General features: G+C 53.3%; 2 protein-coding genes across 2 annotated transcripts in view; one reads left to right on the top strand and one right to left on the bottom strand.

Annotated features, from left to right (window-relative positions):
• The first annotated feature begins 464 nt into the window (after positions 1-464).
• Positions 465-6,374, top strand: LOC126038696 (protein-arginine deiminase type-1-like). Its single transcript, XM_049800778.1, has 17 exons — positions 465-486; positions 564-685; positions 2,245-2,425; positions 2,496-2,568; positions 2,645-2,706; positions 2,803-2,920; positions 3,008-3,133; positions 3,414-3,592; positions 3,671-3,774; positions 3,846-3,957; positions 4,042-4,149; positions 4,378-4,526; positions 4,665-4,809; positions 4,900-4,993; positions 5,301-5,380; positions 5,828-5,956; positions 6,039-6,374. Exons 2-17 carry the CDS (start codon positions 594-596, stop codon positions 6,270-6,272), a joined length of 1,986 nt encoding a protein of 661 aa, XP_049656735.1. The 5' UTR covers positions 465-486; positions 564-593; the 3' UTR covers positions 6,273-6,374.
• Positions 6,375-7,158: 784 nt separating this feature from the next.
• Positions 7,159-11,512, bottom strand: part of RCC2 (regulator of chromosome condensation 2) — a 6,100-nt gene continuing 1,746 nt past the window's right edge. The window contains exons 2-8 of the mRNA XM_049816342.1: positions 11,236-11,350; positions 10,818-10,984; positions 9,586-9,766; positions 9,388-9,493; positions 9,185-9,257; positions 8,974-9,051; positions 7,159-8,670 (exon numbers count right to left, since the gene is read on the bottom strand). Coding sequence (XP_049672299.1) covers positions 8,566-8,670; positions 8,974-9,051; positions 9,185-9,257; positions 9,388-9,493; positions 9,586-9,766; positions 10,818-10,984; positions 11,236-11,350 — 825 coding nt within the window. The 3' untranslated portion in view covers positions 7,159-8,565. The remainder of the gene's footprint in view (positions 8,671-8,973; positions 9,052-9,184; positions 9,258-9,387; positions 9,494-9,585; positions 9,767-10,817; positions 10,985-11,235; positions 11,351-11,512) is intronic.

Genomic DNA, 11,512 nt, shown 5'->3' with positions numbered 1-11,512 from the left:
GCAAAGGGCTCTCCCACGCCGAGACAAGGATTTAATTAAAACAAAGACAATTAAAGCTGTGACGGGGTCTGCTGCTGGGGTGACATACCGACCCTCCGACCCATGCAGCACCCAGGTGATGGGGCAAGCACCGAGTTTGGACCTCCACCCCCCCCTTAAAATAAGAATTAAAGCCACTTTTTACAGCTAGGCAAATAAAACCCTTTAGGAGGAGAAATAAAACCCCTCCGAGCCTGGCGCTGGCATGGCCCCAGCTCAGCTCCGGTGTCACGCTGAATATTTTACAGCGTGGGTTTAAGGGTGGCCAGTCACATCAGCAACTCTTTGTGCTAAGACGGGACAAAAAAAACCCACCCCCGAACTCCTTAAAAAAAAAAAAAAACCAAAACAACCCTCGTGGGTGTCTTGGGGTGCTTTTCCCCCCACATTGATTCATGCTCCATTGCCAGGAAGCACGGCCGGGCACCGCGCACACCCAGCTCGGAGGTGGGATTAAGCCAGGCTTTGGTTAATCCCCTCCCAGCAGCCAGGCTTTATAAATCCCCTTGTGCCACCCGTCACAGCACCCAAGGGTGCCCCTGGGGCCCGCCGGCATGGCCCAGCAGCGCCGCGTCCAGCTCTCTACCCAGCGTCCCACCAGCACCGTCTGCGTGCTGGGCACTGAGCTCTCCCTGGATGTCTGCGGGTAAGCAGCCACGATGCTGGGGGAAAAAAATAAAATCAGCTTTTTTTTTTTTTGTTTACTTTTATCCTGTTAATCAAGCTGATAAAAATAGCTCGGGGTGGGGTGGGGGTGATGCTGTTGCTTGGGGTGGTTTTCCCAGGGGATGCTGAGCCCCGCGAGGAAGGAGATGCTCCAAATTGCGATGCAGCAGCTGGGTGGTGACCTCTCCGAGGGAGATTTTGCAGTTTTGGGGGTGCAAAAAGCCCCCCCCCCAGCAGCTTTAAGTGATGGCCCAGGCTGAGTTTCATATCCCAGCTGGGCACTGCTGCGTCCTCCTCCAAAATGGAAATATATCTCTGTTTTGGTGGAATGCGGAGAGTGAAACCTCTGCGGTGCTGCTGGCCGGGGCGTCACCTCCTGGCACCGGGTGTTTGAGCTGCTTTGCTGGCCCCGGCCCAAGTTCAATTGCTTTTCAGCAGCAGGTTTTGCTTTTTGCTTCCTTAAAGCCCAGCTCAAGCAGTAGCTTGGGCTTTTATTTTCCTTAATGCATCCAAACCATCACTGCTGACAGCATCCCATCCTCTCCCGCTGGCCCCGGGGTGGGTTTTTCCACTTCACCCTGGGGACAAATCCATGTTTCCCTCCTTGCAGGTCAGGATTTGTGCTCCTTGGCCCATCGCCTCTGGCCTCTTGCACTGGGGTGGAGTGATGCGAGCTGCAGCTTGCCCGACCACTGCAGCTTTGCTTCACTCTTAAGGGGATGCAACCGGTCAGGGCTCACCACTGGCACTGCTGCGGGGTGAAATGTGAATATTTGGGAAGCCCCATGCCAAAAAAAACCCGCCTAAACAGCTCCAGGGGTTTGCTGCAATGGGATATTGCAGGATTTGTTGCAATTGCATTTTTCAGGACTTGTTGCGTTTTGCAGGGTCTATTGTAATTAATGTTGCCGGACTTGGTGCATTTTGCCTCGTTTGATGCAATTCAATATTGCAAGGTTTTGTGCATATCACAAGGTCTGTTGCAATTAATAATGCAGGATTTTTTTGCCATTGCCTTTTGCAGGATTTGTTGCCTCTGGTAGGATTTGTTGTAATCGCCTTTTGTGGGATTTGTTGCAATTACCTTTTGCAGGATTTGTTGTAATCGTGTTTTGTAGGATTTGTTGCATATTGAAGGACTTGATGCAATTGCATACTGCAGGTTTTGTTGTATATTGAAGGACTCGTTGCAATTGCATATTGCAGGATGTGTTGCATATTGAAGGACTTAGTGCAATTGTATTTTGTAGGATTCATTGTGTTTTGCACGACTTGTTGTAATTGAAAATCGCGGGATTTGTTGCATATTGTAGGATTTATTGCAATTGCATATTGCGGGATTTGTTGCGGTTGCATTTTTCAGGATTCATTGCATTTTGCACGACTTGTTGCAATTGTACATTGCAGGATTCCTTGCATATTGCAAGATTTCTTGTATGTGGCAGGATTTGCATCACCTGCGGATGTACGCACGCTGTATTATTCCAGCAATGCCCTCCACCTGGGGCTCTCACCGGGCTTTCCTCCTCCCCTCCCCAGATCTGCACCCAAAGATGCCGTCGCCTTCCACGTGCAGGGGACGCCGGGCGTGAAGCTCTACGTGGTGCACGAGACGCAGAGCGTCAAGTTGCCCTCCAGCGTGTGCCGCTGGCCCCTGGCCGCCGGCACCGAGGTGCTGCTGGCCATGGATGCTCCCAGCAAGGATGTGGGCGATGAAAAGGTGGGTGCTGGTGTGCCAGCAGGATCCAGCCCTTCTTTGCACGGTGGCGAGCACCCACTCCTTGTTGCAGGTCAGGATTTCTTATTTCAGGGAGGCCGGCGGGGTGCCCGTGGGCAGAGCCATGCTGTACCTCACCTGCGTGGGTAAGTGGGGGGGGGGAAACCCCCAAAATGTGGCGCCAGAGGGGATGCACCCCCCCCAGCATCCTTCTCCCCGCAGAGGTCTCGCTGGACACCGATGTCAGCCGCAGCGGGGCGGTGAGCAGGACGCTGCTGGATAAGGTATAAAGGGGGGGCGGGAGCCCCCTGAGACCACCGTGGGATGTGCGGGGGGATGATGGCTGACACCCCCAGCCCTGCTTCATTCCCTCCCCTCAGGCGACCTGGACATGGGGTCCCGACGGACACGGGGCCATCCTGCTGGTAAACTGCGACCGCGATGATCCCAAAGCTGAGACACTGGATAACCAGGACACTGCTATTCGCTCCTACGCTGGTACTGGCACATCCCATACAAGAAACCCCCTTTTTCCTATATTTTTCCCTCCAGATTTTCCTTTCTTACAGCCCTTTTCCCCCCCAGACCTGAAGGACATGTCGCAGATGGTGCTGCGGACCCGAGGTCCCCGCACCATCTTCGCTGGCCACCGCCTTCTCCTCCACGTGGACTTCAGTGACGCTGATAAAGTTGGCGTTTTCTACGGTGGTAGTGAGTGCCCAACGCTGGGGTTTGGGGGGGGAGAGACACCCCAAATTATCGGGGTTCAAGCAAAATGCTTGCAGCAGAGCTGGTACCACTTCTGCAGCATCCAACCTACATCCCATGGTGGGGTGTTTATCTGATGCACCGGGTGATTTTGTTCCACCCGTGCATGCTCCATGGGAGCAAATACGCCTTTTTTGCAAGGGTTTAGCAAAAAAATAGAGCTGAAACACTGCAGAAAAGGGGTTGGCTGTTTAAGGGGGTTGTACGGTGCTTGCACCCACAGACAGCATCGCACTGGAGGAGTACAAGCACGTGCTGGGCGGCTCGAAGCTTGCCTACACCGTCAAACCCAGCCGGCATCAGGAGGAGAGCATCTTCTACGTGGAAGGGCTCGCCTTCCCCGATGTCGACTTTTCGGGGCTGGTGGCTTTCCACGTCACGCTGCTGGAGAGCCCCGAGAAGGTACCAGCTGCGTGGGGGGTCAGGGTGAGCCATAATGGGGGGGACCAGAGCCCAAATGCCATCCCCCCACCATCCCAGGGTTTGCTGGAGACTCCGATTTTCACTGACACGGTGGTTTTCCGCGTGGCTCCATGGATCATGACCCCCAACACAGCAGCACCGTTGGAGGTCTTCGTCTGCAGGTAGGTGCTGGGTGGGTGGCTGCATCCTGCCCGGTGCTGGATCAACTCCCATATCCCATTTTTCTTCCCAGCGTGGACAACAATGAGGATTTTGTGGCGGCCGTGGGTGCCATGGCTGAGAAAACCAAATGCCCACTCACCGTCTGCCCGCTGCTGGAGAACCGCCAGGACCGCTGGATCCAGGTGGGTGCAGGATGATGCCCAGCCCCATCCTCACTGCAGCAGCTCCAGGAGGGCTTCCCCCCATCTTTTCCATCCCTTCTGCAGGACGAGGTTGAATTTGGCTACGTGCAAGCCCCCCACAAGACCTTCCCCGTCGTCTTCGACTCACCCCGTGATCGGGGGCTGAAGGATTTCCCCGTCAAGACCATCCTGGTACCTGACTCCTTCCTCACCCCTCCCCCAGCAAGGCATAAAGCTTTGCACCCCCCCCCCCAAAAAAAAAAAAAATAGAATAAATCTATTTTTTTTTCTTGCTTTTTTGGGAAGGGAAGAGCCAGCATGGAGGGTGATTTGGGAGTGCTGCACTTTGGGTGCTTATGGCTTTTTTTAAACCATTGTAGCCTTTTTTAACCATTTTTGCCTTTTTTTTACCCCATCCAGGGCCCTGATTTTGGTTATGTGGCCCGGCAAGCACCAGAGGGTGCTTCCAGCCTTGATTCCTTTGGTAATTTGGAGGTGAGCCCCCCCGTGACAGTGCAGGGCAAGGAGTACCCCTTGGGCCGCATCCTGATCGGGAGCAGCTTCCCCAGGTGAGATGCAGGATGGAGGGGTCAGAGCACTGGACACCCCCCCCCCAAGGATTTTTATGCAGCATTTGAGGTTGGTTGCAAGTAGAGCATCACCTTGGGCACCCCAAAATGGCAGCTTCCCCCTTGTGCCCCTCACAGATTTGGCGGCCGACGGATGGCAAAAGCTGTCAAGGACTTTCTCGTTGCCCAACAAGTGCAGGCGCCGGTGGAGCTGTTTTCGGACTGGCTCCTCGTCGGCCACGTAGATGAATTTCTCAGCTTCGTTCCCGCGCCCGATCGGAAGGTAACGAGTCCCAGGGGCAGAAAAAAAGTGGGGTGCAACCTTATACACCCACCCCCCCCCTCCCCAATCATCCCTTTTTTCCCTCCCCAGGGTTTTCGGCTTCTCCTGGCCAGCCCCAGTGCCTGCTACCAGCTCCTCAAGGAGAAGCAAGAGGAGGGATTTGGCGAGGCGGTGATGTTTGAGGGTAGGGCGGAGGACGAAAAATGGGGCTCGCTAGGTTCATTTTCCCTTTTTCCTGCAAAATGCAATGGGGCAGGTGAATGCACAACACCACAAAACCCAGCTAATGGCTGGAAAGTGCTGCCAGCAGCAAGGCTGGGGGGCAGAATTAAGCAGAATTAATTAAAAAAGCTGCACAGATTTGATTTCGTGGGTTGGGATGGAGCTTGCTGCCAGTGACCCCTGAAAGAGGGGAGCTCCTGGCTCAGACCTGGGAGTCTCATCCCAAATGCATTGGGGGAAGAATTCCTGCCCGGTTATCTGTGCTGCAGGACTAAAGGAGGTGTCCAAGCCGACGATCAACGAGATTCTGGCTAATGAAGGTCTCCGGAAATTCAATAATTATGTCCAGGTGAGGAAGGGGAGCAGGGGGCTCCCTTCCATCCCTCCTTTGTGTCCTTCCATCCCTCCATTCTTCCCTCCCTCTCTCTGTTCACCCCCTTTTCTGTCCCTCCATCCCCCCCATTCCTCTGTCCCCCGATTTGTCCACCCATCCTTCTCTCCCTCCCTCTATCCCTTTGTCCATTCCTCCACCCACCCCCCTCCCTCTCTCCCTCCCTCTCTCCATCCCTTTGTCCCTCTGTCTTACCTGTCCCTCCATCTCTCCATCCTTCTGTCCCTCCATCCAGCCGCCCATTCCTCCTCAATTTGTCCACCCATCCCTCTGTCCATCCCTCTATCCCTTTGTCCCTCCCTCCCTTTGTCCCTCCATCTCTCCCTCCCTCCCTCCATCTGTCCGTCCATCCTTCCATCCCCCTCTCCCCACCCCGGCTGACCCCTCTCCCCTCCCTCCCATCAGAGCTGCATCAACTGGAACCGGGACATCCTAAAGCGGGCGCTGGGGCTGGCCGAGTCGGACATCCTCGACATCCCCCAGCTTTTCCAAGGCAACGTGGCCACCGGTGCCGAAGCCTTCTTCCCCGACATGGTAACGCTCAGCATCCTCCCCCCGGAGGGATGTGAATTTTTGGGGTGGGATTTGCACTCTTACCAGCATCCCTGTGCTGCAGGTGAACATGCTGGTGCTGGGCAGACACCTGGGCATCCCCAAACCCTTCGGACCACTGGTGGGTGGGCAGTGCTGCCTGGAGGAGCGGGTGCGGGCACTGCTGGAGCCCCTGGGCCTCACCTGCACCTTCATCGACGACTATTTCTCCTACCACGTCCTCTCCGGGGAGGTTCACTGCGGCACCAACGTCCGCCGTAAGCCCTTCGCCTTCAAATGGTGGCACATGGTGCCCTGAAGTGGCTTCAGTACCCATGTTCCTCCTTCCTCCTCCCCAAATCCCTCTCCTCAACCCTGCAAGTGCCTTCAGCGGTGGCGTTGAAATAAAAAGGGCTGCAGCTTTCTCCTGGCCTCCCTCTTGCTTGGGTGCAAGGTTTGAAGCTTTGTTTTAAATGGGAAGATTTTTTTTTTCACTCTCTGGTGGTACGGCACATGGGCATTGCTGTCCCAGCACAGCAGTTAAAATTAAAATGGTTAAATGGTGGGCGGAAAAAAGCAGTGAGTAGGGTTATACAGTCCTCTGTCTTGCTGCAGTGATGGGTGTGCAAAGACGCATGTGCAGAAACACACGTGTGCATGCCCCAAACCACACGCGCAAGGCTATGTGTGCATGCAGATATGCACGCACAAAAATGTATGCGCATGCACAAAACTACATGCACACAGAAAAATGCACATGCATGTGCGCACAGAAATAGACATGCAAAAAAATACACGTGCGTGCAAACCCACGGCACATGCATGCAGAAAAGCATGCGTGCATGCCCTCCCTACAGACAGGCGCATGCACAAAACCACGCATGTGCAAAAATCCACTTGCATGCACAAAACCACACAAGCATGCATTATAATACTCAGATATGCATGCATTGCCCTGTGTTTGCACCCTGCTTGTGAAATATAAAAGGGAAGTGTTGGGGGTGGGGAGGGTATTTCGGGATGGAGGATCCTGTTGGCAGCAGGATGGTGCCCTCCAATGGCTGTGGATTTGCTTTAGGGGCTGCTGGGCGTGCATCACGGGGAGGGAAAAGCATCCCCTGCACATGTCCCTTTGGTTAAATTAATTAAATTAAAAAAATATATAAATAAAATAGGGGTGGATAAAGCGAGCGGAGCAAGGGGTGTACACAATGACGTCGTTTATTTAAACATTTACTCCAAGAAATATAAAAAAAAACCAAAACATGAAGAAGACAATTACAGCACTAACCCAGGACCCTCTGCTAAAGGACGAGTTGTTCCGAGATCCTCGTGGTTCAGGATTCTTTTTTTCCTTGAGCCTCCTCCTTCGCTCGCCCGTGGCCGGAACAGGGCGGCCGAGGGGGAAGAAGTTTAATCAGGCTACAAATTATTTTGCTGGTGGGCAGGATGAACCAAAATGATGCTTTTGGGGCAGGTAAAAGTGGGGTTTTGGTGATTTCTCCACCCCCTGTTTAACTGGGGCCATGGCACCCGCTTGTGCCACAACCCCAAAAAACCTAATATTGCTAAAAAAGCGGAACATTTGACTTTTCCGCCCAGCTGCTCTCCCTGTCCTGGATATTTTACCTCTAACACACCCCCAAAACCCCCCCAAAATAACCCCCAACCCCAAAGCAAATGAACTCCCCCTCAACCCTTTTTTTACTGCAAAACTCCCCGAATGGGTGCGAACGCCGCCCCCGAGCACCCAGCGCGACCCGTTGGGGAGAGCGGAAAGGACTTTAAAAAAAAGAATAAAAAATAATTCAAAATAAACCCTCCAACTTCCAAAATAAAAATTAAAAAAATCACCCTTGGGTTGCGTGGAGGCAGAGCTGGGCTCTGCTCGAAAAGGCACCTCGTTTCTCCAGCACAGTGCACAGCGTTGTAGGAGGGACTTTGGGCTGATACCAGGTGGAAATAATTAATAATAATTAAAACAAATTAAGAAGAATTCCAAGAAAAAGCTTATGCGATGCTTTAGGGCTCCCCTCTTCATACCTGAGATCTCCCTGGGGTGGGCGAGGGCTGCGATAGCGGGGAGGGGAACCCCAAAATGATGCTGGGAATAGGTTTGGCCCTTGGGGAATGTGGGATGACATCCATATCCTGAATCCCTCCGGGAAAAGGGATGCTGGAGGAGGGGGGAACCCCCCCCAAAATTATAGCACCCAAAGTGGGGGGTATTTGGGAAAAATGCCAAAAAATTGGAATATCGGGGAAAAAGAGGTGTTTTGCAGCTACTCTTCAGGTCCCCAATTTTACCCCAAGCCCCCGGCCGGGGTTATTTGCGGCTAGGAAAAGGGGAAATAATAAAAAGTGATGCAGAAAAATACAAATAAAATTAAAATAATTAAAAAAATAACACCCCCCCCCCAAATAAGCCTGGATGTGCCAAAAGATCCTGCTACGGTCGGGAACTCAAAAAGCCAGGGGAGGGGGGGGCGGGAATAAAAACTCCCAAGGCTTTGGAAATGGGAGAACAGGTAGTTAAAACCGCGGCTGGCTTGGAAAAGCGGGGTTTTTGTGTGTGGGGGGGGATCCCGGGTCCCAGTTTGGGTGGGAGCCCCTCAGATGGTGCGGGGGTTGTATTCGGGCAGCTTGCGGAGCTTCTCTTTTTCGGTGTCGGTCTCGTCGCGGGCGATCACCAGCGAGTGGGCGTAGCCCATGGCCACCTGGGATGAGGGCAAAGTGGGGAAACTGAGGCACGGGCCCACGCGCCTTGTTCCCTGCTGCTTTTTCCCCCACCTACTTTTATCTGGGACTGTTTGAGCATCCCATGGGGTGTGATGAGTTGTATACAGCCTCAGCCACTGCATTTATTTAAGGGGGGGGGCCCCCACACGCCCTCCCTCCAGCACCCCATGGGTGTGATGAGTTGCGTACGGCCTCATCTGCTGTATTTATTTAAGGCAGGGGTGGGGGTGGGTGTCCATGTGCCCTCCCTCCAGCATCCTCTGGTGGGGTCCCCCATTCACCTGCTCCGTGTAGATCCCATCCAGGGTCTTCACCTCTTGGGCGGCCGTCGAGGATTTGGGCTTGTGGTCCCCGTAGCCCTGCCGAGTGCATCCCATGGAGAGGGGGGAAAATCAGTGGAGAGGGTGGGAAGCAGCCGATCCCTCCCGCTAGTGGCTGGGGGGAGGTTTTGGGGTGTCAAGGGGTTGGGGGACCCCAGTAAATCCTTCTTACCAGTTCCCCAAAGGTGGGCGAGGGACCCCAGCTGATGGTGCTCTCATCTGCCGCCACAATGATGCTGCTCTTCCTGCAGCGGGGTGCAAGGCAGGGTGACCCTGCGCCCCCCCCACTGAGCTGCCCCACAGGCGGCTGCACCCCAAAACCCCAAGAAATTAGGGCGGGGTTTTGGGGAGGGGAGGGGAGGGCCTTGGACTTACCCACAGGCTAGGCTGCGGATTTTCCAGCCGCAGAGGTCCTGCACAGCTTTGGGGTACATGGTGGACTCCCGGGAGGTGTTGGTGGCACCCCAAAAAAACAAGCCGCCTGCAAAGCCCCGACATTGCCCGTCAAACTACGGCATCCCCAAACCGCTCCAAATAACGACGGATTTTGCTTTAAACCGCCCAAATCCCGACCTGTCTCGCTGACGGCGAAGGAGCACGTGTAGCCAGCGTAGATCTGCGCCGCCCCGCGCCCCGGGAAGTCGAAAAGCTTGACCAGCCGCGGCACCATCTCGTCCTTCTGCTCGGCGTGGCCCAGCCGCCCGTAGCCCCCAAATCCCCAGGAGAAAACACGCTTCTGCGAGTCCAGGACGAGCTGGGTATGGAGAAATATCCCCCGACACCATGAGCAGCTGAGACCTGACCAGTTCAGCGCAGGGAAAACCGCCGCAGCCACAATAAACGGCATCGATTGCAGTGAGTATCGCAAACGCTAAATGCACGCCGCAATTATTTATCCTTAAATGCACTCTGCAAATTTCTGTCCTTAAATGCACCCTGCAAATATTTATCCTTAAATGCACTCTGCAAATCTCTGTCCTTAAATGCACTCCGCCAATCTTTAGCCTTAAAAGCATGCTGCACGCATTCATCCTTAAATGCACACTGCAAATATTTATCCTGATATGCACGCTGCAAATCTCTGTCCTAAAGCACACGCTGCAGGTATTTATCCTTATATGCACAACGCAAACCTCTCTGCTTATATACTTTATCCTTAAATGCATGCTGCAAATCTCGACCCTTAAATGCATGCTGCAAATCTTTATCTTTATACACAGGCTGCAAATTTCAATCCTTAAAGGCATGCTGCAAATCCTCCTCCTTGACGTGCATACTGCAAAACTTTATCCTTAAATGTATGCTGCAAATCTCGACCCTTAAATGTATGCTGCAAATCTCGACCCTTAAATGCATGCTGCAAATCTTTATCTTTATACACAGGCTGCAAATTTCAATCCTTAAAGGCATGCTGCAAATCTTCCTCCTTGACGTGCATACCGCAAAACTTTATCCTTAAATGTATACTACAAATACTTATCCTTATATGCACACTGCAAATCATGATCCTCAAACGCACGCTGCAGATCTTTATCCTTACACGCACGCTGCAAACCTCCATCCTTAAATGCACACTGCAAGTATGTGTCCTTAGGTGCATGCTGCAAAACTTTATCCCTACATGCATGCTGTATTTATCCTAAAACGCATGCTGCAACTCTCTAGCCTTAAATGCGCCCTGCAAACATTTATCCTTACGTGCACCCTGCAAACGTTTAGCCTTAAACGCTCCTGCAAAGGCTTCCCCTCAAACGCGTGCTGCAAATCTTTCGCAATTAATGCGTGCCGCAAATATTCACGCGTACCGTGTGGTTGGCCCCGCACGCCACGTCCCGCACCACCACGTTGGGGACGGGCAGGATCTGCCCATCTTTGGTCTTCTCGATGAAGATGGCCACGCGGCGCGGTACCAGCTCGCAGTCGTACTCTATCCGCTGCGCCCGGGCGATGAATTTCCCGTCCGAATTATGCCCTGCCGACGAGCGCCGGGATGAAAACGGGGTGTCCCCCCCTCCCTGCGCCCCATTATTTCCAAGCCAGCTGCAGAAACCCCCTCTCCTCTTGCAACCCCCTTTTTAGTTGCAGCTCCCACCCCCCTCTTTTCGCTGGAGGTCAAGCGATGCTTCAGTTGCCCAGATGGGGAAACTGAGGCAGGGCGTTTTTTTTCCCCCAACCCCACAATAGCGCAAAATTTTAGCAAAGCGCCCCAAAACAGCACCGTACCCAGCTGCCCGTACTCGGGGCACCCGAAGGAGTAGAGGTTTCCTTTGCAATCCATGATCATGCTGAATTCGGCCCCGCAAGCCAGTTTGGTGATGGGCTGCCCGTTGTACATGATCTGCGGGAGAAGCAGAGAAAGGGGTAAGAAAAAAAAGCCCCCACCAAAAACTCGAGAAACAAGGCAAAAAGCTGAATTTCCCAGGGGAAATCCCCAAATCCTCAAATCTGGGGTTTTTTTTTACATCCTTGCCGTTTATTTTAAATTCTTGCCGTTTATTTT

This window comes from Accipiter gentilis, chromosome 1 (assembly GCF_929443795.1).
Source record: "Accipiter gentilis chromosome 1, bAccGen1.1, whole genome shotgun sequence".
Classification (NCBI taxonomy): Eukaryota; Metazoa; Chordata; class Aves; order Accipitriformes; family Accipitridae; genus Astur; species Astur gentilis.
Note: the sequence above shows the minus strand (reverse complement) of the source record. Positions and strands in the feature narration are given on the sequence as shown.

Excerpts from the sequence above, each read along its gene's own strand:
- LOC126038696 (XM_049800778.1), top strand. The coding sequence starts at position 594 with ATGGCCCAGCAGCGCCGCGTCCAGCTCTCTACCCAGCGTCCCACCAGC. Across the intron at positions 686-2,244 it reads CTCTCCCTGGATGTCTGCGG|ATCTGCACCCAAAGATGCCG; the intron begins GTAAGCAGCCAC and ends TCCCCTCCCCAG. Across the intron at positions 2,921-3,007 it reads TGCTATTCGCTCCTACGCTG|ACCTGAAGGACATGTCGCAG; the intron begins GTACTGGCACAT and ends TTTCCCCCCCAG.